The sequence below is a fragment of the Macrobrachium nipponense genome, chromosome 3, assembly GCF_015104395.2.
Source record: "Macrobrachium nipponense isolate FS-2020 chromosome 3, ASM1510439v2, whole genome shotgun sequence".
NCBI classification, from domain to species: Eukaryota; Metazoa; Arthropoda; class Malacostraca; order Decapoda; family Palaemonidae; genus Macrobrachium; species Macrobrachium nipponense.
The window spans coordinates 124,780,713-124,806,049 of record NC_087202.1 but is presented as its reverse complement, the minus strand read 5'-3'; the positions used below and the strand labels follow the sequence as shown (position 1 = coordinate 124,806,049).

Genomic DNA, 25,337 nt, shown 5'->3' with positions numbered 1-25,337 from the left:
TCAAAGGATCTTCATTCTTTGCTAAAAAGCTACGTTCCGGAGAAAGTAGGACTTCTCCTGTGGAATGAAGGAACTGAGGTATGATCCGGGTCTCTGGATAGAGCGACAGTTCTGAAATTCTTGCTCCTGAAGCTAAGCTTAATAAGAATAGGGTTTTTCTTAAGAGCATTATAAACGAGCATGTGTCATTATCGGTTTCGGAAGCCAGTTTTAGAACATCGTTTAAGAACCATGAAACTGACGTAGGCCTCACAGAAGGCCTAAGCCTAGCACATGCCTTAGGAATAGACGAGAAGTAGGAATCCGTCAAGTCTATGTTTAAATCCAAATTGAAAATATCTTTTTCAAAGCTGACTTGTTTGTCGTATCGTGCTAGCTGCTAAACCTTTTTCAAATAAGGATCTGAAAAGGATATAGCTGAATTAACTGTCATGATTCTAATATCCGATTCTCTCAGGAAGGTTGCCTAACTTTTTGACAGCAAGCATCATACTGCCTCAAAGTCGAATCCCTTTTATCGGTATTCCAAGAATAGAATATTCTGAGGGTCAATATTCGCATCTCTTTTTGCCGCAAACTTCATGAAATCCATAAAGTTAGGGTTTTGAGAATCCTGAGGAGCGAACACAGTCTTCATTTGTACTGACTGGGAGAGCTTGGACTGGGGTATCTGAAGAGGACGAAGGCCCAGCTCCAAAATTAGAGGATACCAGTTGCTCTTCGGCCAGTCTGGGGCTACTAGAGCCACTTGACCCTTGAATGTCCTGAGTTTGTTCAATACTTTCATGAGGAGATTCACTGGAGGGAAGACATAAATCTTCTCCCAGTTGTTCCAGTCTAGAGCCAGGGCGTCCGTGGCATAGGCCAGAGGGTCCAGGTTGGGGCTACATAACACGGTAGTTTGTGGTTCGCTTGGGATTGGGATGCGAAGAGATCCACCTGTAGCCCTGGGACTCTTGAAGGATCCATTGGAACGAACTGTTGTCCAGTGACCATTCCGACTCTAGGGGGGCACTGATCGGGATAGGGCGTCTGCTATGACGTTTCTTACTCCAGCTATGTGAGTGGAGGAAAGATGCCAACTGAACTTGTCTGCCAGGGAGAAGATGGCTATCATGACGTGATTTAGATGACGTGACTTGGAGCCTCCTCTGTTTATACAATGTACTACCACTGCGCTGTCCAGGACTAGCTTTATGTGGGAGTACTTGGGTGGGTGCGTAACTTTTTAGAGTCAAGAACATGCCATTGCCTCCAGTACGTTTATATGGAACTGACGGAACTGAGGTGACCAAGTCCCTTGAAACCTTTTTGACCTGGGAATACCCTCCCCATCCGCTTAGGACGCGTCTGTGTGGATGGTGATCCCTGGTGGAGGAACTGAAGGGGTACTGACATTGACAAATTCTTGACTCTCGCCCACGGGGGGCCGAAGTCGATTCTTTAGAATCAGAGGCACTGAGGATAGTTTGTCCCTGGACCTGACGTTTGCTCGCGAGCGCCAGATTCTGGTTAGGTTCTTTCAGTTTGGCTTTCATTAAGACGTTTGTCACTGATGCAAACTGGAGAGAACCCAGGATCCTTTCCTGAGCTCTCCTTGACGCTGGAGTTTGTGACTTAGAAATTGCTTGACTGACTTTGCTATTTCTTTCCTTTTGGTTGATGGAATCGACAGTAGTGGGTGGGAGGATAGATTCCATTGAATGCCCAGCCACTGAAAGTTTGACTCTGGAGTGAGTCTTGATTTGGTCTCTGTTTATCTTGAAGCCTAGATATTCCAGGAACTGAATCACTTTCAGAGTAGCTCTGTTGCATTCCTCGACTGTTGGAGCCCAGATCAACCAATCGTCGAGATACGCTACTACCATAATCCCTTGCGATCTGAGTTGTTGCCACTACCACTTCCGCTAGCTTCGTGAACACTCTGGGTGCCACGTTGAGTCCCGAATGGAACTACCTTGAAGAGAATGTCTGGTCTCCTATCTTGAAACCCAGATACGGACGGAAGTGTCTTGCAATAGGATATGATGTAGGCGTCTGTAAGATCGATAGAGGTGGTGACGGCCCCACGGGAAGTAAGGTCCGCACCTGAGAGATCGTGAGCATCTTGAACTTGTCGCAGCGGATGGTTAAGTTTAAGCGGGACAAGTCTAAGATTACCCTTCTTTTTTGTGAGCCTTTCTTTGGCACGCTGAACAAGCGACCTTGAAATTTTAACCTCTTGACTCTCGCTATAGCTCCTTTCTGAAGGAGGTCCTCCGCGTACTCTGTCAATTCTTTGGAAGGAAGTTGACGGAAAGGTCTGGCTGGAGGTGTGGGTTCGTCAACCAGCTCAAACCCAGCCCTTTTGACACTATGCTCTGAGCCCATTGGCTGAAGTTCCACCGGTGGCGAAAGTGAAACAGCCTCCCTCCTACCTGAAGTTCTTCATTGGTTTCTGGTAACCGCCTCGTCCTCCTCTGAAGTGCTTTCCCCTATTAAAGGGGCCTCCCGATCCTCTCCCACGAAAGGACCTCTTACCTCTGCCTCCCTTACCCGAGCGGTCATACTTCTGAGAAGCTTGACTCTCGAAGGCTTGATTGTAAGCTGGAGAGATGGCGTAAGAGGTGGAGGGCTGAGGCTGAGGGGATATCACATAAATTGGCTGTGATTGACCTTTAGAAGTGGAGGGTTGGGCTGCCTGCACTAACGGTACTGCTGAACTTGTTGAGGAAAGCGTGGTTGCTTCTTCTGGTAAGGTTGGAAAACGCCTGGGTTTCTTTGTCCCTTACCTTTAGGAGTCAGGTCTTGCCTCCTCTTAGCCGTAAGGCCCCAACGATCCTTAAGGCTCTGGTTCAACCTCGTATCCTCTGACTGGACCTCCTTAACCATATTCTTCTGGGAAGAGATCTGCTCCCCAGATGCTAGACGAGAGTAACCTATTCGGTTCATGCCGGATGGTTTGCCTCTTGTAGGACATGCTTCCTACAATTCGTCCGAGCAGTGGCAAACTCAAACATATTCTGACTGTACCGTTTGAGTCAGGGCTTTGGTCATGAGCTAAAAATCGGTTCTGATCCATAAGCCATGGTAGCTACCTCAGACATAGCCATAGAATTGATGGATCTGGCTAGTCGCGATTTTTGCGTCAAATTCAGCCTGAATAAGGCTATCTGGGAGCCTGGGTAGCTTTTCACCAAACTGCTCCATAGCACAGTCCGGTTTGAGTTTGCCAGCTGGAATGTGTTCGGCAAGTCTTCCACAATTCTTCAACTGAGGGGAGCAACGGAGATGTGGTCTGCTTCCTTCAACTGCGGTACAGGTTCCCCTTCTGGGCCGCTGGATGGTCGACCTCGCGATCTTGGTTAGGAACGGGGAGCGGGGTACTCTCATCCATTGTGAAATGGTAAAGGGACTCTTAAACGGTTGTATCTTGGTGTTAGAACATCCATGTCCTCTAAACACCTGAGCCATTCTCTCTGAGCCTGGTCTCGTGAGTAGAGGACTGTCTCCTTAGGTACCTTATCGTCCCGCACCATAGCCGAAGGCGTGAGCCTTGCGTAGCCTATGAACGGAGGCTGGAGGTCTTCCGGGAAGAACTCGAAGTCCTCTATTCTTCGAGTCCCAAATTCCGGTATAGAGATTAGACCGTCCTGGAAGGGGGCGTATGACGCTACTCTCCACGGATTGTTCATAGAGAACTGAGGTAGTGAGTCATACGGAGGAAGTTGAGATCCACTTGTGTTGGAAAGTGGAGGAGAGGCTAGAGGAGCTTCTCTCGCCCGGCTATAATGGAGTCCTGGGAAGTAATCCTATCCGACAGACGAGAGATCATTTGCTCCATGCTACTCTTTAAGGACCCACCAGTCACCCACCTGTTGCAACAGGCCAGATTGGAGTCCAAAGCCGGAGCTGCTGCGGAGGTGGAGGAGGCTCTGAATCGAACCAACGGTAGCGGAACTGGTGACTCTGCCGGATTGCGAGATCTCTCTCTGGAGGATTTACTCCTCGAGGACTTAGAGCCGGAGCTAGAAGCTTTAGACCTGGTTGCTCCGGGTATTCCCAGCCGGAGACTTACGGGAGGAGGATGAAGCCGAAGTCGTCTTCTTAGACGACGACGACGTCTTAGTCAAGGTCATCACTTTAGCCTTGACCTTAGGTCTACCGAAGCGCCAGGAGGAGAATATATTTCGTCACCCGTAAAGCCTTGAAGGATGGAGAGGTTGCAGGGGTAGAAGAAACAGTTTACGCCCAAGGGTGACCCTTGGTGTCCACCGTACCTACCTCGACCAACAGGTTCGTCTATACCTACCTAGGTTCAACATTAATATCTAGGTCGCGACATCCGTAGAGATTATCCTGGTCTTGATCAGTTAATGAGGTAGCCAGCTGTTGTTGGATGAAGGCGATAGTCGGAGCCGCCTCTCTACCGGGTCGACGTATCCTGTCGCCTTGCCTCCGGGGAAGATTAATAATGCCAACCGCTTCTCCAGGATGTAGGGCTGTCCCTTGCGCGCGTTTTTCCCAAAACCGCCGACCCAGGCCCGCAGGGTAGCCAGTGCGGTATCCCTTACTGCCGGAGCCTGGAAGAGAGGGCGTAGTTTAGATTTAAGAATCACTTAAAACTAAAACTTAAAGTATAACTTAAATTAAATGCCTTAAGTTAAAGTAAATGATGAAAACTTAAGCGCTAAAATAGAAGCGGAGCAGCTACTGGAGATGGAAAACTTACCCCTTCCAAAAGCTGGCTCACCAGATCGTAACATATGGTACACGTCTCATGGTACCAGACCTGGATGTCCCCGAGCGGAGTCGCGCATGGAGCATGGGAACCGGCAAACTTCGTGTCCACAAGGGTCCTGAAGTGTGGCGGAACATCCCGGATGCTCACAGTTGGTGGCCTGTAAGTGGGAAGACACATGAGTATCTTAAAAAACATCACTTACAGTCTAAAGGTACAGAAGAACTCCGATTGCATGCCGGAGCTCGGAAAAAATTTGGGCATAACCCCTCCCTGCATCGCCTGAATAGGCTATAATCCCGGAGAGATCCGGTAAGACATGTAAGGGAGGGGGGATGGTTTAAGGTACTTAAGATAAACTTATAGATAAACTTAAACCTAACACAACAAGCAAACCGGACTAAGTCCAGTGCGTAGCGGAGTGTAGTAACTCAGCAAAACGGTAAGGGTTAGCAGAGACCCACTGTATGCTCCGGTCCACCCTAACTGGGTGGACTAACAACTTTCCGCTGGATACCAGGACTCCGATCAGGAAGGAGCCCTAGTAAGGTGGGAAAGGGCGAGAAGACATACAGGCTCGAGCTAGCCCGGAGCGACAAGGTAGCGCGGAGGGGGGGAAAGGCCAGTACCCCCCACTCCGTACCACCCGGCCGGACCGAGAAGCCGGAGAGGTCGAGACCAGTCTGGGTCTGTCCCGACTCCCTAGCCCCTCCGCCTGAGGGGAGAGAGGGAGGCAGGCTCGGGTATGTGGATTCGAGCATGGGCAGACCGACCCACCCCGCCCGACTCTATGGAAGAGCGAGAGGGGGGGGGAGAATGACTGGACAGGCGTCTGGCTGACCCGTGATCACGAAGTGACCACGAGGCGGTAAGACCAAATACGACAACTAAGCCTAGGACAACCACTGATCAGAGAAATGCTATCGGGAAGCATACTGAACTGAAAAGCGTAGCAAATAAGCCCACTGGGCCAAACCAACTGATCAGAGAGATGCTATAGGGAAGCAACGAACTGATGAGCGGTAGTATAGGCTCAAAGAGCCAGGACCTAGGCTAAGCCAGACGCCTAACTAACCTAACTATAATAAAATACAGTAGTAAATAAATAAATAAAATGAAAGAAAGAAAACAATATAGCAGGAGAAAAAATCCAGGAGTGTACGACTAACCCGAAGGCAAGTCTACCACTCAAAGCTAGTCAGAGGCCGATACTAAGAACCTGGACTAGGGTCTGGATAGAAGAAGCCTACGTAAGTTAAAATACATGCATGCATGACAAACCTGAGTAGACCGTACCCTAAGAAAAGCGGATAATCATATAGAGCGAATATAATAAGGGGATGTTCTAGGTATAGGAGACCAAGAACGAACCCATCACAAGGCAGAACCATGCTGCCATGCTTCCGACCCCGAGATCGTATTTATACCTAAAAAACGGCAAATACTGTCTCAGGGCCGGAAAAACAACTAACCGTAAATACTGAGTACTTAACTTAGCTGCTGCGATAGCTGCACGCTCCATAATAGAAAATCCAATGAAAGGGCACAAAAAACACGAGAGGAAAATATCACAACCGACTCGTGTGCGCTAACTTGAAAGGATGGCCACCAGAGGCGCAGCAGTCGGCAGCATGGGATGGAGTAGTAGTAGTACGAGCTGCTCACTCTGTGGGTCGGCTCCCCTCTTGGAGGGATTTTGTAGTGGGGAGATTTCTATTGGCATTTGGCTCGTGGTAGTGGTCTCACTCGCCTAGTGTTCATACCGACACCCTCCTGGAGGGTGAGCGAGTCAGTTATACTGACCTTTTTCTTTATTTTATTTATTCTCTGGTATGTGTTAGTACATTTACCCTAGAAATAATAATAGATTAAAGGATATTTCGCGCAGCGACACGAGCTGAGCCCAGAAACAGCCTATTTTGTTAGTTAAAACTCAAGAAAAAAAAAAAAAAAACCCAAAAATGTCTCTACTTGGTTTTTTTTAATAGTTTTTTATCACAAAAAGTACATTTTAGGATGAAATTGATAAAATAAGACCAAGAATTTTGTGGATATTTCTCATAGAAAAATACTGCTAGCATGTGAATTTTACACGATAATGCGGGGAAACATTCCCGATAGAAATCTGCGAATGTGAGTCTGCAAATCAAGAGAACGCGAATACAGGGGGGTCCACTGTAAAATCAATTGGAAACAGCGGTATATAATTTTTTTTAAAAATCGAACTCTACTCAGAGTGGAATATACCACTGAACTCATAAAATACTAGAGGTTAATTGTATCTGATTACAGTCCCCAGAACAAAAATCGGCAATTTGTGGTGCTTATGGCTCCGAGTTTCGGTGAATGGCGCCTCTGTTAGGCATGTTATGGTATCATAACTCTTATTATCAGCATCTTATGCCGCCGATAACCAAAACTCAGCCGGTTATGGTGCCATAAATTGCCAGTTTTATGGAGCTAGACAAGCCGCATAAAACCTGATCGCCATTTACCGAGTCCGCCTATAACCGGGGGGACGCTACTAAAGTAAGCTAACATTAATAACATTCCATTTAAAGTGTTATTTTACCGTAGAACAGAATCAAACAACTCTACTGCCCCGCAAAGAGTGCCGCACACCATCCTAGAGCCATCTTTTTTCCACGCAAGGGCTGTTATGGTGTAAAATCCTTCAAATTCACGAGTACCTTTTTCTTCCCACAAACCACGTGAAGTATTGAAATCAAAGATCCGTAACCTGCAATAATACAATGAATTCAACATCAAAAATAATATCATTATGCAAAAAAAAAATAAAGTAGTACTCTCAATGAAGCTTTACTCAATTACAGTTTACCTAATTACACTTTACCCAATCACAGCTCCTGCCCATACATGTTATGGCGTCTAACAATGTTCATACGTACTCATCATAAAAACCTTCTCACTGCATAAGTGCCACAGAAGCACAGTTGAATTTAGATGTACATACAACTGAATATACTTTATTCCTCCCCAAAACTATTACTATTCATCATATGCAATTAAATCAATTTTACATAGTACGTATTATAAAACATTCCTGAAGCTTCATCATTTTAAAGTCTCTGAGCAAGCAAACTTAAATATTTCCTAATACATAAAAATGATATTGTTATGTTACAATAAAGTTTCATACATACTTACCTGGCAGATATACATAGCTAAGACTCCGTCGTCCCGACAGAAATTCAAATTTCGCGCCACTCGCTACAGGTAGGTCAGGTGATCTACCGGCCTGCCCTGGGTGGCAGGACTAGGAACCATCCCCGTTTTCTATCATATTTTCTCTCTTCCACCTGTCTCCTGCGGGGAGGCTGGGTGGGCCTTTAATTGTATATATCTGCCAGGTAAGTATGTATGAAACTTTATTGTAACATAACAATATCATTTTCATACAATCAACTTACCTGTCAGATATATCATAGCTGATTGGCACCCTTCGGTGGAGGGTAAGAGACAGCTTCTATATGGAATAGACAGGTAAACAACATATGTTGTAGGTATAAATAAAAAAAAAAAAAACCTTGGTTCCTACCTGATAGGTGGTAGACTTCGTGGGTGTTTGCCCAGTAGTCTGCATCACCTCAAGAAACTTTAGCGAGATATATGATCTATGGCCAAGAGTTCTTGTGGGTCTGCCGATGGGGTCTTACCCACTTACTCGGCAGAGCCTAAAAGGACTTTGTCAATGGGGTGCTGATCCACTTATATGACAATACACCTTATGAAGGAGCACACAACAATCCCGACCACCTGATCCTAACCATACGTTAGAACTACAGATTGTTAAGAGTTATCCCCGAACTCGTCACAACAATCGTAACTCAACAAAATCACTACGCACACATACATAATTTTCAAAAATTATACTCAACTAATTGGATATGACAAGAATTTTACTGAACAACATAGACGGCCGCCCGTGCTAGCCTAAGTCCTCTATTGTTAGAAGAGACTCGACCATATCCAAAAAGAAGAAAAGTATAAACATTTAAGGATTGGTGTCTGCTCCCGTACCCAGAATCGTATCCGCTGATACGAAAGGACCTAGAGAAAAAACACTTCTCATATGTCACAGCACGTCTTTCAAGTAATGAGATGCAAATACTGAGTTGCATCTCCCAAATGTCGTATCTATTATGTTTTAACGACATATTCTTATGAAACAAGAGAGACGTCGCTATAGCTCTAACTTCATGAGCTTCTATTCTCAACAGTTGTAACTGTTCGTCAGGACAGGCCTTATGAGTGTCTGTAATGACGTTTCTTACAACGAATGCAGCGCATTCTTGGACATCAGTCTTGTGGGGTCTTTTAACCGCGCACCAAAGACCTTGTCTAGAGCCTCCCGTTCGATGCTTTCTCTGAAGGTAGAACTTCAGAGCTCTAACAGGGCAGAGAGACCTCTCTGTTTCTCTGCCTACGAGACTTGACATGCCTTTGACATTCGAATGACTTAGGCCAGGGATTCGTAGGATTCTCGTTTTCCGCTAAAACAGGGTCTGAAACGAGCAAATCGCTGAGTCTCCCTTGAATGCTACTTCATCCTGCAGAGCATGCAATTCCCTAATTTCTCTTTTGCCGTAGCTAAAGATAATAGGAATAGCATTTTCGGGTAATGTCTCTAAACGATGCCCGATGAGGAGGTTCGAATCTTTCCGATGACAGATACTTTAGAACTACGTCTAGGTTCCAGTTCGGAGGTACTGGTTCCTTATACTTTGAAGTCTCAAAAGACCTTATGAGATCGTGGAGATCTTCATTATCTGCCCGATCTAATCCTCTGTTCCTGAATACACCGCCGAGAGCATACTTCTATATCCCTCTATTGTGGATACGGCTAGATGAGATTTTCCTCTCAGGAATAGCCGAAATCCGCAAATTTCCGCTATAGAGGTAGTGGAGGAGGACAACTTCTTGGATCTACACCTCCTTCTAAATACCTTCCACTTCGACTGGTATACTTTCGTAGTGGAGGTTTCTGTGTTCTCTCGCGATCGCGCTTGCTACTTCGCGAGAAAAGCCTCTCGCTCTGACAAGTCTTTCGATAGTCGAAAGGCAGTCAGAGCGAGAGCGGAGAGGTTTGATGGTTTGTATGAGAAGATCCGTCCTTCCGGGTAGGGATCTTGGAAAGTCTACGCTTCACTCTACCACCTCCTTGAACCATTCCTGGGCCGGCCAAAAGGTGGCTATTAACGTCATCCTCGTCTCCTTTGTGACGCCACAAACTTTTCATTACTAACCCCCGGATTTTGAATGGGGGAGAAGCATAAACGTCTCTCGAGACCAATTTAGCAGGAAGGCATCTACCATAAGTGCTCTGGGATCTTCCACGACCGAGCAAAACACTGTGAGCCTTTTTTTGAAATAAATGTTGCAAGAACTCCACCTGAGGAGTTCCCCACAGAGACCAGAGATCGAGACACACTTCCTCGTGTAAAGTCCATTCTGTATGAAGGACCTGGTTCCTCCTGCTGAGCCTGTCCGCCCTCACATTTCCTTTCTCCCTGTAAGAACCTTGTCATCAGGGATATGTTACTGTGATACGTCCAAAGTAATAGGTCTCTCGTGAGCTCGTAAAGGAACGAGGAGTGCGTCCCTCCCTGTTTCCGAATGTAGGCAAGAGGGGTGGTGTTGGGCGTCAACTCGTCCCCCGTACTCCTCAAGAAGAAGTTAGTCAATCCCTTCTAGTTAGACAAACCTTCTCTTCCACTATATTCGTTATCCGAGTTTTCCTCTAACTCGGGATCTAAAAGCGTCTCCGCTCTCCTTTCCGAACATTCTTCTTCTTGCGGAAACAAACTCCAACAGGAGAGGGGCTAAGGGAATGATAATCCTTCCTCTTTCCCGCTCTAATATTCTTGGAAGGCGTCATAAGCTTCGGCTTCTCTCTTTTTAGAATTTTAGAAGACTCTTCATGCTTACATGACGCTTCCCGTTTGCCAAGCGTCATGGATGACGTCTTTTGCTGACGTCTCGATGACGCTTCGCGCTTGGAAGATGCTCAGCTCTCCAAAGGCGTCCTCCTTGGCGTCATAATATTGGACGGGAGCGTCATGTCTATGCTCCGTTTCCAATGACGCTTCGCTTCTAAAAGACGTCTTACTTCTCTCTGGCGTTACGAAACTCTCGTAAGCACCTGTTCTCTCTCTCGCACTAGACGCTTCTGTAAGACGTTTAGCCGTTTCCCGTCTGTATGACGCTTGTCGTTGAACAGGTAAGAGAGGACGAGACTTCTTAATTGGAAGCGACACGTCCTTCCGACGTTGCGTTCGAGATGACAGTTGCTCTTGAACTGCTATAATGATTCTCTTGACGCTTCTCCCACGTCCAGTGCATGACGTCTTTCGTCATCACTCGGTAAAAAAGGGGAAAAAAGGAAAGGGTACTTCCGCGTACACTTCAGGTGACGCTGACGCCCCCTTCGCTTTCTTGCTAGAAGACGGAGAGTCATCTGAGAAACTCTCCGGACTAGAATCCCTGTCAGGCGTCATATGGCGCTTCAGCGGTTTCGACAAGTTCGATTCCCTCCACCCTCGTTTAGGTGAGGGAGAGGGAGAGGATGAGAAAACACTCGCGAAGGACGCTTTCTATAGTGCCCTTGAGCCGCCTGCAACAAAGCAGAGCTAGCTTAAGGAACGTCTGACTGTTGGGATTCCCCACAACCTCCTTAAGGCTTTCGCATTTCCTTCTCCTCTGTGTTCGTGAGCTTGGAAGAGGTCTAGGCTTGGGAGTGTCGCAGGAGCCTGGCACTACTGGTGCTTGGAGGAGAAATGTTTCATTTTCCCTTCTTAAAGGGACGAAAGGCGGACCTACCTCTCTTCTCTGGAGCCTTCCTTCTTGCGGGAGGTCTGGAGTCGGACCACCTCGAAAGGGCTGCGTAGAATTGTGCTAGGTCCTTTCTTGTCCGATACTAAAGCAGGTTTCTTCTTCCTTCCCCCCTAGCTGACTGCGTCAGAAGATCCTGCGTCGCCTTCTCAGTTAAAGAGTGAGCCACGTCCTTCACTAACTTGAAGGGAACAAATAGTTCGAAAGAGGTGCATATAGTAGAGCTGCCCTCTGCGCATGCGAGACTGCCTTGTTAAGAAGCGCCCTACACTGTCCTTTTCTTCAAAAGACCTGCTCCAAATATGCAGAGACTTCCAAAGATCCATCTTGTACTGCTTTGTTCGATGCACGACAAAATGCATAACAGGGCTTCAGGTTCGATTCCCTGCGAATCGTGAGCTTTCTTGGACATCACCCCAAGGTGACCAATCCAAGAAGTTGAAGACTTCAATACATGGAAAAGTCCCTTGAGGAGATGATCTAGTCCGAATACCTCCAAGTAATGCGGGCAGAATTAAGACTAGGACGCCTTGAAGCGTCAACTAACGTCGAAAAGTCTGCCTCTGTAGTAGAAGGGAGAGCGATACCCATATCCTCCCCCGTCTTGTACCATATGCCTCTTTTCCCAGCTAACCTTGCTGGAGGCATGCAAAATACTGTCCTGGTTAAGTCTTTCTTCGACTTCATCCAGGCGTCTAAGGCGTGTAAAGCCCGCTTCATCGAGATGGTGGGCTTCATCTTCAGAAAAGAAACGAAGTCTTCTTCACCTTCGCACTCGAAAAGCGAGGCGCGGAGAAGGAGGAGGCAGCCGGAGTCAACTCGTCTCCGTATTCCTCCAGAAGCAGGTAGTCAACACCTTATAGTTGGACAAGCCCTCTCTTCCAAGATCGTCATCATCCGAGTTTCGTTCGAACTCGTGATAATCCTGAGTTTCTGTTCTCCTTTCAGAACTTTCCTCTTCTGGGGAGACAAACTCCTGATCGGAGAGGGCTAAGGGAATGAAAGTCTTTCCTTTTTCCCGTTCTGATCGACTTGGAAGGGGCGTCACAAACCTGCGGCTTCTCTCGCGCTTTAGAAGAACGTCATGTATGACGCTTCCCGCCTCTCCGAGCGTCATGTATGACTTCTTGTTGACGTTTAGATGACGCTTCGCGTTTGGAAGACGCTTCGCTTTCTAAGGGCTTCCTACTCGGCGTCACAATCTTGGACGGAGCGTCACGTCTAAGCTCCTCTTGATTTGACGCTTCACTTCTACAAGACGACTTCCGAGCAGGTGCGAGAGGACGAGACTTCTTAATAGAAGCGTCACGTCCTTCCGACGGGGCGCTAAAACTCCCACAAGAGATGACAGTTGTTCCTGCACCGCCCTAATGATCTTCCTTGGACGCTTCTCCTACGTCTAGTGCCTGACGCCTTTCGTCATCACTCGGGGAAGAAGCATGATGGGGTACTTCCTCGTAAGCGTCAGGTGACGTTGACGCCACCTTCGCCTTCTTAATAGCCGACGGGGCGTCATCCGAGAAGCGCTCCGGGCTAGAATCAATGTCTTGCTTCATATGACGCTTCAGCGGTCTCGATAAGTTCGACTCCTTCCACCCTCGTTTAGGTGAGGGAGAGGGAGAGGACGAGAAACACTCGCGAAGGACGCTTTTTCTATAGCGCCCTTGAGCTGGCTGCCATGAAGCAAAGCTAGCTGAAGGGGACGTCTGACCGTTGGGGATTCCCTCCGACCTCCTTAAGGCTTTCGACTTTCCTTCTCCTCTGGGCATGTGAGCTTGGAAGAGGTCTAGGCCTGGGAGCGCCGCAGGGACGATCAAACGCCCCCTCCACAACACTGATAGGGCTCACTTCACTAAAATTTCCACTATCACTACCTTACTTTCGAGTCCGCCATCTTGGACTTCATGTCTCGAATCGTCGCTTTCAGATTGGCGATTTCCGATGCCGAATCCGAAAAGACACTCTGAGAATGAGATTTATAGGGAGAATCTACAGTAGTAGGGTTAGAATTATTATTGAAAAGGCTCAATAGGCCTTGAATTCACACCTTTCAGCCTTCTAACTCTATCCCTCTCTAACTTCTTCAAATAAGAAGTCAAAGTCTTCCATTCTTCTGCATTCAAACTCTCGCATTCCTTACAAGTGTTAATAGCAGAACACTGCACCCCCCTAACATTTACGGCATACAGTGTGAGGATCAACCGAAGCTTTCGGTATCCTCACCCTGCAGCCTACATTCACACATTCTCACACTCACATTAGAATCAGACATACTGAGAAAAATCCAAAAGAGTTCCTATTCCAAAAACAGTCCACAGTAGCGAATGCCAAACACGATCCAAATACGTCACCAAAAGTCGAAAAACGCTGATCAAAGTGTTGCAAAATGAATCCAAGTCAGGAGGTAATAACCAACAATGTTGATACCACCGGCGACAGAGAAAATATGATAGAAAACGGGGATGGTTCCTAGTCCTTGCCACCCAGGGCAGGCCGGTAGATCACCTGACCTACCTGTAGCGAGTGGCGCGAAATTTGAATTTCTGTCGGGGACGACGGAGTCTTAGCTATGTATATATCTGACAGGTAAGTTTTGATTGTATGAAAATGGATTTTCACCAAGCTCTGCCACCTAATTCAACAGACTGGATTCATCAACAGTATATAATTCACGGGTGATTATGGCAATGACGATCCCATCAATTTGTATGCCACAGAAAATATGAAAATAGCAGCTTGAGCATATGCTTTTGTCATAAAAAAAATTCTTATATGATCTGAAACTGTTCCTAGAAGTGCTGTGTACTAACAATGGTCTCATATTTTTAAATTGCTTAACTAAAACAAATGATTTTCAATACTCAGTTTTGCAGAACATCAAAGGAACATGAGAGTGCAATGAAAATCACAAGCATTTTAACTCAAATTCTACAGAAAATTATGATAAGTAATTTTGCCCATTGATTAGAAAATGAGAAGAATCAAAATCTGAAAATTTGTGTAAAACAAAACCTATGTTTAAATTATCACAATCTGGAGGGAGGTAAAAAAAACAACAAATAAATAAATAACAGCCTACAGGCCATTTCAAGGTGTAAACATGCGAGTGCCCTTCCAGTTAGCCTTTGTTGCTCCTCATTGTTCCTCTAAGACCATTACTCTTTCTGGTAAACAGCTGACAAACTTCCTCCTCCTGTCACTATCCCCACAAAAATTGCTACTTCTACTGCTAAGATACCACAATTAATAAAAGCTAAACATAATACATATAAAATAAACTGTTCTATTATTACATTAGTATCTACATGCTATACATGTCTCTAAAACTATAAAGAATGTCTTTTGCAAAAAAGGAAAAATTATCCCTATCCTTACATACAAAAATGGATATCTACATCAGAGAGAATATAGGGTGTTCATAAAGTCTATCCCGCATATCAGATCTTTATTAAACACAAACCATGTTAGGTAGAGATAAGGGATTTTGACGTAAGGAAAAATCTATTTCTGGGCGATTTGGCTCGTGTACGCCATCGAAATAATCCTTTAAATTCTATTATTTCTAGGGTAAATGTACTACACATACCAGAGAATAAATAAAATAAAGAAAAAGGTCAGTATAACTGACTCGCTCACCCTCCAAGAGGGTGTCGGTATGAACACTAGGCGAGTGAGACCACTACCACGAGCCAAAAACCATAGAAATCTCCCACAACAAAAAACCCTCCATGAGGAGAGCCGACCCGACAGAGTGAGCAGCTCGTACTACTACTACTCCATCCCATGCTGCCGACTGCTGCGCCTCTGTGGCCATCCTGAAGTTAGCAGACAATCTTGGGCGAAGGGATGGGTATGGTGGGATTTCGCTGGCGACAACCCGAGCCAATCGCCCAGAAATAGATTTTTCCTTACGTCAAAATCCCTTTTCTGGGCTCAGCTCGTGTCGCTGCGGCGAAATTCGTACCTCAGATAAATAGCACAAGATTGTAAACAAAAGTAATAAAATAAATCAGAATAGGTCTCAAATAAATAAAGTAAATATAAAAAAGAATATAATTGCTAAAAAGATACAAATACACAGTGATACAAAACTAAATATGCTTAAATTACCCTTAATTCTAAACATATTTCTAAACATAAGGTAATTTACATATGTACAGAGGTTTAAATTGGCTTACATGTACAAAATGGTATCTGTGTAAAGGCATGTATCAAAAATACAATAGCAATTAAAACAATCAAATGAACAAATTAATCAACAATGATAATATATAAGGAATGTATATGACTTAATATACAAAACCCGTAACCATTATAAATTGAGATGTATCCCTAGCATAAAAATAAGGGTTAACATCCATGAGATCAATATGCATAATCATCTGTGAGTGTCCCTAGCAAAAAATAAGGGGCACCCACTACATCATCAAAAAAGCAGCTAAGGCACAAGGTGAATGTAAATGAACACGGTAGGAATAGACGAACTGTTGGGTGAAGCAGGTAGAAAGGAGGACTGAATCTTCTACTACAAATTAACTAGAGTCAGGGGAAACTATGTTTCCCGCTGCTACTGCTGAAAATTTCAGAGCTTCCAAGGACTTAAGGTAATGGCGTTTGAACACTGTCGGCGATTTCCATCCGGTATACTTTTTCAACTCATCGAAGTTCATGTGTTGGAAATAATTAATTGAGGTGGCTACTGCTCTGACATCATGTGCTTTTGGGAAAGAGTCAGGATTGGGCTTGTTTAATAAAGTACAGGATTGTGCCTGATGCCTTTAATGGATAAAGTTCCACCTTTTTCCCTCTTAAAGAGGGGCCCCGATGAGGATGAGGAGGTCCTGGATAGAAAGGCTCGTAAGGTTGAAACTGGACATAGGGATACATCTTGTGGAAGAGGTAGTACTTTCCAAGGTTCCCACCTCATCAAAGGATCTTCATTCTTTGCCAAAAAGCTACGTTCCGGAGAAAGTAGGACTTCCCCTGTGGGAAGGAATTGAATATGATCCGGATCTCTGGATAAAGCCGACAGTTCTGAAATTCTTGCTCCTGAAGCCAGGCTTAATAAAATAGGGTTTTCCTTAGGAGCATCATAAACGAGCATGTGTCATTATCGTTTTCGGAAGCCAGTTTTAGAACATCGTTTAAGAACCATGAAACTGACGTAGGCCTCACAGAAGGCCTAAGTAGCACATGCCTTAGGAATAGACGAGAAGTAGGTATCCGTCAAGTCTATGTTAAATCCAAATTGAAATATCTTTTTCAAGGCTGACTTGTTTGTCGTAATCGTGCTAGCTGCTAAACCTTTTTCAAATAAGGATCTGAAGAAGGATATAGCTGATTAACTGTCATGATTCTGATATCCGACTCTCTCAGGAAGGCTGCTAACTTTTTGACAGCAGCATCATACTGCCTCAAAGTTGAATCCCTTTTATCGGATTCCAAGAAGAGAATATTCTGAGGGTCAATATTCGCATCTCTTTTTGCCGCAAACTTCATGAAATCCATAAAGTTAGGGTTTTGAGAATCCCTGAGGAAGCGAACACAGTCTTCGTTTGTACTGACTGGGAGAGCTTGGGACTGGGGATCCGAAGAGGACGAAGGCCCAGTTCCAGAATTAGGGGATACCAATTGCTCTTCGGCCATCTGGGGCTACTAGCCAGCCACTTGACCCTTGAATGTCCTGAGTTTGTTCAATACTTTCATAGGAGATTCACTGGAGGGAAGACGTAAATCTTCTCCCAGTTGTTCCAGTCCAGAGCCAGGGCGTCCGTGGCGTAAGCCAGAGGGTCCAGGTTGGGGGCTACATAACACGGTAGTTTTGTGGTTCGCTTGGGATGCGAAGAGATCCACCTGTAGCCCTGGGACTCTTGAAGGATCCATTGAACGAACTGTTGTCTAGAGACCATTCCGACTCTAGGGGTACTGATCGGGATAGGGCGTCTGCTATGACGTTTCTCACTCCAGCTATGTGAGTGGAGGAAAGATGCCAACTGAACTTGTCTGCCAGGGAGAAGATGGCTACCATGACGTGATTTAGATGACGTGACTTGGAGCCTCCTCTGTTTATACAATGTACTACCACTGCGCTGTCCAGGACTAGCTTTATGTGGGAGTACTTCGGTGGGTGTAACCTTTTTAGAGTCAAGAACACTGCCATTGCCTCCAGTACGTTTATATGGAACTGACGGAACTGGAGTGACCAAATCCCTTGAACCTTTTTGACCTGGGAATACCCTCCCCAGCCGCTTAAGGACGCGTCTGTGTGGATGGTGATCCCTGGTGGAGGGAACTGAAGGGGGACTGACACTGATAGATTCTTGACTTTTGCCCACGGCCGAAGCCGATTCTTTAGAATCAGAGGCACTGAGGATAGCTTGTCCCTGGACCTGACATTTGCTCGCGAGCGCCAGATCCTGGTTAGGTCTTTCAGTTTGGCCTTCATTAAGACGTTCGTTACTGATGCAAACTGGAGAGAGCCGAGGATCCTTTCCTGAGCTCTCCTTGATGCTAGTTTGTGACTTAGAAATTGCTTGACTGACTTCGCATCTTTCCTTTTGGTAGATGGAATCGACAGAGTGTGGGAGGATAGATTCCATTGAATGCCTAGGCCACTGAAAGTTTGACTCTGGAGTGGAGTCTTGACTTGGACTTGTTTATCTTGAATCCTAGATATTCTATGGAACTGGATCACTTTCAGTGTAGCCTTGTTGCATTCCTCGACTGATGGGGCCCAGATCAACCAATCGTCGAGATACGCCACTACCATAATCCCTTGCGATCTGAGTTGTTGCACTACCACTTCCGCTAGCTTCGTGAACACCCTGGGTGCCACGTGAGTCCGAATGGAACTACCTTGAAGGAGAATGTCTGGTCTCCTATCTTGAAACCCAGATAACGGACGGAAGTGTCTTGCAATAGGGATATGATAGTAGGCGTCTGTAAGATCGATAGAGGTGGTGACGGCCCCACGGGAAGTAAGGTCCGCACCTGTGAGATCGTGAGCATCTTGAAACTTGTCGCAGCGGATGGCTAAGTTTAAGCGGGACAAGTCTAAGATTACCCTTCTTTTTGTGAGCCTTTCTTTGGCACGCTGAACAAGCGACCTTGAAATTTTAATCTCTTGACTCTCGCTATAAAGCTCCTTTCTGAAGGAGGTCCTCCGCGTACTCTGTCAATTCTTTGGAAGGAAGTTTGACGGAAAGGTCTGGCTGGAGGTGGTTCGTCAACCAGCTCCAACCCAGCCCTTTTGACACTATGCTCTGAGCCCAATGGCTGAAGTTCCACCGGTGGCGAAAGTGAAACAGCCTCCCTCCTACCTGAAGTTCTTCATTGGTTCTGGTAACCGCCTCGGCCTCCTCTGAAGTGCTTTCCCCTATTAAAGGGGCCTCCCGATCCTCTCCCATGAAAGGACCGCTTACCTCTGCCTCCCTTACCCGAGCGGTCATACTTCTGAGAAGCTTGACTCTCGAAGGCTTGATTGTAAGCTGGAGAGATGGCGTATGAGGTAGAGGGTTGAGGCTGAGGGGATATCACATAAATGGGCTGTGATTGACCTTTAGAATGGAAGGTTTGGGCTGTCTGCACTAACGGCACTGCTGGAACTTGTTGAGGAAAGCGTGGTTGCTTCTTTCTGGTAAGGTTGGAAACGCCTGGATTTCCTCTGTCCCTTACCTTTAGGTGTCAAGTCTTGCCTTCCTCCTAGCCGTAAGGCCCCAACGGTCCCTTAAGGCTCTGGTTCAACCTCGTAGCCTCTGCCTGGACTTCCTTAACCATAGCCTCTGGGAAGAGATCTGCGCCCCAGATGTTGAGAGAGTAACCTATTTCGGCTCATGTCGAATGGTTGCCTCTAGCAGGACATGCTTCCTACAATTCGTTTTCTAGCAGTGGCAAACTCGAACATATCCGACTGCACCGTTTGAGTCAGGGCTTTGGTCATAAGCTTAAAAATTGGTTCTGATCCATAGGCCATGGTTGCTACCTCAGACATAGCCATAGAGTTGATTGATCTGGCTAGTCGTGATTTTGCGTCAATTCAGCTTGAATAAGACTATCTGGGAGCCTGGGTAGCTTTTCACCAAACTGCTCCATAGCACAGTCCGGTTTGAGTTTTGCCAGCTGAGAATTGATTCGGCAAGTCTTCCCACAATTCTCCAATTGAAGGGAGTAACGGAGATGTGGGATCTGCTTCTTTCAACTGAGGCATGGTTTCCCCCTTCTGGGCCGCTGAGATGGTCGACCTTGCTATCTTGGTTAGGAACGGGAGCTGGTACTCTCATCCATTGTGAAAATGGTTAAAGGGACTTTTAAATGGTTGTATCTTGGTGTAGAACAATCCATGTCCTCTAAACATCTGAGCCATTCTCTCTGAGCCTGGTCTCGTGAATAGAGGACTGTCTCCTTTGGTACCCTATCGTCCCGAACCATAGCCGAAGGGTGGTGAGCCTTGCTAGCCTATGAAAGGAGGCTGTAGGCCTTTCCGGGTAGAACTCGAAGTCCTCTATTCTTCGAGTTCCAAACTCCGGGATGGAGATGAGACGTCCTGGAAGGGGGCGTATGACGCTACTCCATGGGTTGTTCATAGAGAAAAGCAGGAAGTGAGTCATACGGAGGAAGCTGAGTTCCACTTGTGTTGGAAAGTGAGGGAGAGGCTAGAGGGGCTTCTCTTAGTCCGGCTATAATAGTATCTGGGAAGTGATCCTATCCGACAGGCGAGAGATCATCTGTTCCATACTACTCTTTAGGGACCCAACTAGGTCGCCCACCTGTTGCAACAGGCCAGCATTGGAGTCCAAAGCCGGAGCTGCTGCGGAGGTGGAGGGGAGGCTCTGAATTGGAACCAATGGTAGCGGAACTGGTGATTCTGCCGGAGTGCGAGATCTCTCCTTGGATTTACTTTTTGAGGACTTAGAGCCGGAGCTAGAAGCTTTAGACCTGTCTGGGCCGGGATTGCGAGCCGGAGACTTACGTGAGGAAGAAGACGAGGACGTCTTCTTAGACGACGATGACGTCTTAGTCAAGGTCATCACTTTAGCCTTGACCTTAGGTCTAACCGAAGCCTCAGGAGGAGTATATAATTCATCACCCGTAAAGCCTTGGAAGGATGGAGAGGTTGCAGGGGTAGAAGAAACAGTCACACCCAAGGGCGACCCTTGGGTGCCTACATTACTTACCTCGACCAACAGGTCGTTCTATACCTACCATCGGTTCAACATTAATATCCAGGGTTGCGACATCCGTGGAGATCCTCCTGGTCTTGTTCAGTTAAGGAGGCCGCCAGCTGTTGTTGGATAAAGGCGATAGTCGGGTCCGCCTCTACTGGGTCGACGTAACCTGTCGCCTTGCCTCCGGAGAAGATTAATAGTGCTAACCGCTTCTCGAGGATGTAGGGCTGACCCTTGGCGGCGTTCTTGCCAAAACCTCCGACCCAGGCCCGCAGGGTAGCCAGTGCGGTATCCCTTACTGCCGGAGCCTGTAAGAGAGGGCGTATTTTAGATTTAAGAATCACTTAAAACTAAAACTTAGAGTATAACTTAAACTAGATGCCTTAAGTTAAAGTAAATGATGAAAACTTAAGCACTAAAAAAGAAGCGGAGCAGCTACTGGAGATGGAATACTTACCCCTTCCAAAAGCTGGCTCACCAGATCGTAACATATGGTACACGTTTCATGGTACCAGACCTGGATGTCCCCGTGCGGAGTCGCGCATGGAGCATGGGGACCGGCAACTCGTGTCCACAGGGGTCCTGAAGTGTAGCGGAACATCCCGGATGCTCACAGTTGGTGGCCTGTAAGTGGGAAGACACATGAGTATCTTAAATAGCATCACTTACAGACTAAAGGACAAAAGAACTCCGTTACATGCCGGAGCTCGGAAAAAATTTGGGCATAACCCCTCCCTGCTTTGCCTGAATAGGCTATAATCCCGGAGAGATCCGGTAAGATATGAAAGGGAGGGGGGATGGTTTAAGGTACTTAAGATAAACTTATAGATAACTTAAACCTAAACACAAGCGAACCGGACTAGGTCCAGTGTGAAGCGGAGTGTAGAAACTCAGCAAAACGGTAAGGTTAGTAGTGACCTACTGTATGTTCCGGTCCACTCTACTGGGTGGACTAGCCCCTTCCGCTGGATACCAGGACTCCGATCAGGGAGGAGCTCTAGTAAGGAGGGAAAGGGCGAGAGGACATACATGCTCGAGCTAGCCCGGAGCGACAAGGTAGCAACAGAGGGGGGGAAGGCCAGGCCAGGGCCCCCCACAACGTGCCACGGCCGGACCGATGAAGCCGGAGAGGTCGAGACCAGTCTGGGTCTGTCCCGACTCCCTAGCCCCTCCGCCTGAGGAGAGAGAGGAGGCAGGCTCGGGTATGCGGAGCGAGCATGGGCAGACCGACCCACCCCCGCCCGACTCTATTGGGAAGAGCGGGTGGGGGGTGGGGGGGAAGGGTGGACTGGGCAGGCGTCTGGCTGTCCCGTGATCACGAAGTGACCACGAGGCGGTAAACTGAGATACGATCACCCAACCTAGGCCAACCAACTGATCAGAGAGAAGCTATCGGGAAGCAACTTGAACTGAAAAGCGGTAGCAAACGGGCCCACAGGGCTAAACCAACTGATCAGAGAGATACTATAGGGAAGCAACCGAACTGATCAGCGGTAGTATAGGCTCTATGAGCCAGGACCTAGGCTAAGCCAGACGCCTAACTAACCTAACGATGATAAAATACATATAATAAAATAAAATCAAATGAAAGAGAGAAAGTAATATAGCAGGAGAAAAAATCCAGGAGTGTACGACTAAACCCAAGAGGCAAGTCTACCACTCAAAGCTAGTCAGAGGCCGATACTAAGAACCTGGACTAGGGTCTGGATAGAAAAAGCCTACATAAGGTGAAATACATGCATGCATGACAACCTGAGTAGACCTTAATCTAAACAGCGGATAATCAAATAGAGCGTACATAAATAAGGGATGTTCTAGGTATGGGAGACCAAGAACGAACCCATCACGCGGCAGAACCATGCTGCCATGCTTCGACCCCCGGAGGAACGTATTTATACCTAAAAAAAAACGGCAAAAATACTGTCTCAGGGACGGAAAAAACCAACTAATCGTAAATACTGAGTACTTAACTTAGCTGCTGCGATAGCTGCACGCTCCATTATAATAAAAATCCACGAAAGGGCACAAAAAACACAGAGAGAAAATTAGCACGTGTGGCTCCTGGCGCTAACTTTTAAAGGATGGCCACCAGAGGCGCAGCAGTCGGCAGCATGGGATGGAGTAGTAGTAGTACGAGCTGCTCACTCTGTGGGTCGGCTCTCCTCATGGAGGGTTTTTGTTGTGGGAGATTTCTATTGGTTTTTGGCTCGTGGTAGTGGTCTCACTCGCCTAGTGTTCATACCGACACCCTCTTGGAGGGTGAGCGAGTCAGTTATACTGACCTTTTTCTTTATTTTATTTATTCTCTGGTATGTGTTAGTACATTTACCCTAGAAATAATAGATTAAAGGATTATTTCGCGCAGCGACACGAGCTGAGCCCAGAAATAAGGTTTTCTTCAATTTCAACAACAATGACTCAGTTTTTTTTTACATTTCTAATAAATTTCAACATGTGCCCCCTTTGTTGCCTGGAGTACGTTTAAGCAAAGTTGCCTGGAGTATTTTTAAGCAAAGTTGCCTGGAGTACGTCTAAGAGAAATTCTATCTCACACCAGGTATTCTCCAGCATTTCCATAGTTACCGTTGCTAGAGCTTCTGTTATCCTTGCTTTTAAGGTCTCAAAATTAGGTACTAGTGTAGTACTGTACACTTTATCCTTGATATAACCCCATACGAAAAAATCAAGAAGGGTAATATGTCTGGTAAACGTGGTGGCCATTCTGTTGGGCTATCAGCAAAATGCATCGGATGCATCATCAACACTGGGTCACTGTTCTCTTTACAGTCTTCAACACTTTCCAGTCTCTGTGAACTTTTTATACCAGTCTTTAATGCTTTTAACATCTGGTGGATCTCGTCGATACTCATTTCTGAACTTGCTTTGAACTGCAACAGGTGACTTTTTGTGGTATCATAACACACGCTGGGCTTCCTCCTGCAATGACACCATTTCTGCTATTCTTGACTCAGCTGGCGGATAGTGATCATAGTGGCATTTGGAGGCAAACAAAAAAACTTTAGTAATTGCTCAACATAATGTGAAAGTTGTACAGTCATATCCACAAAAATTTTTAAGTTATTAATTTAATTAATCAAGGAATGACTTTATGGACACGCTCTACATTACAATTTCCTTTAAAGTCAAAGAGATACTTAAATTTCAACAACCATCCCTGTCACCACCCCCAAGCTATGGAACTCTACCACTCATATCATTCCCAAGCTTTATTTTAATCAAATCTCCAGCCGCCATTCTCATAATTCTTGTCCATGTAAGTCTTTTGTAAGTATTTCAATTCCACTGGGCCCACACAAGCCCAGCTGATTCTATCAGTACTACTATTACATCTCATTATTATCTCAGCTACTACAGAACTTTTGTAATTTCCCTTATGGTATCAGTTCTTACTCACTCCTCCACCTGACTCCTAGCGTTCTTAAAGCCTTAATCTCAAATCTTTTGCATACTATTTAATTTTAATTATACGTACTGCGTACAAAAAGGTAATTACACAATGCCATTAGAGCGCATGAAGCATTGCAAAGAATTGCACTAATAACTTGTTTGTTAATATACCTGTCATAACTACCCACAACTAGAGCTTGGCCACTTGGACTGCACGCTGCAGTAGTGAATTCCCTCTCTGATGCTTCCCGGCTGTAATCAAACTGCTGCTGCATTTTTCCAGTTTTGGCATACATCACCACTCGTTTATCACATCCAGCAATAACAATGTTGCTGTTGGTCCATGAAAGAGCATATGGAGGAACTGGATGGGATATTATCTTTCCCTGAAAAAAAGAAAGAAAAAACAACGCATGAATAAAACTGATTGCATACTTCACTGTTCCAAACTACTGCAATACACTCAAATGTGAGTTTCTCAAAATTGTTGACCAACTGCCATAAAGGTTTCAATTTCCAAGTTCCAATTTTCCTGATAAAAATTAACAAGTGCATTCATGGCAATAGACTACAAAGAGCATATATTTCCTTTACAGATTTCTCTATCAGTTCTTTCTGAAATCTTTATGGATGGCCCTAGGCATAATTAAAATAAATTCATAAACCTTCAATAAGCTGGTTCAAAGTCTATACAAACTAGTTGGATAGAGTTCATTTCTAAAGGTATACAAACATCATTACAAAAAAAAATTACTTCTTAAGATGAAGCAGCCTCAGTATCTGTCTAAATGAGCATGATAAATGTTACAAATATGTTAAGAATAAATATGGAAGGGATTAAGATGCTGCCTAGAAACCTTGTACACTTGTGTACAAAAGGTGAGATGGACATGGACTGGTGAAAGAACAGCCTTTATTGACAGAGAAAAATATAATCTCTAGTGGAGGTTGGTGAGAAAAAAAATGGAGTGGACACACACTAGCAAAGTTGAAATAAAGGATGCAACAGAGGTGAGATAAATAAATTTTAAAAAGCCATAAACATTAAAATCAACCTACAATAAAACATAAAGGACATATCCTCAGTATGCACATCACAATCAGGCCACTCACACAAAATATGTTTGTCAATATAAAGAAAACACTTAACAGAGTATCAAGACAAACAGATAGATAAAAAAAATATGATGAAG

The 25,337-nt window shown here is 45.7% G+C and overlaps 1 protein-coding gene across 1 annotated transcript in view; it reads right to left on the bottom strand.

Annotated features, from left to right (window-relative positions):
* LOC135222494 (intraflagellar transport protein 172 homolog) overlaps positions 1-25,337 on the bottom strand; it is a 369,686-nt gene that overhangs the window by 294,793 nt on the left and 49,556 nt on the right. The window contains 2 exon segments of the mRNA XM_064260577.1: positions 7,293-7,460; positions 24,316-24,530. Coding sequence (XP_064116647.1) covers positions 7,293-7,460; positions 24,316-24,530 — 383 coding nt within the window.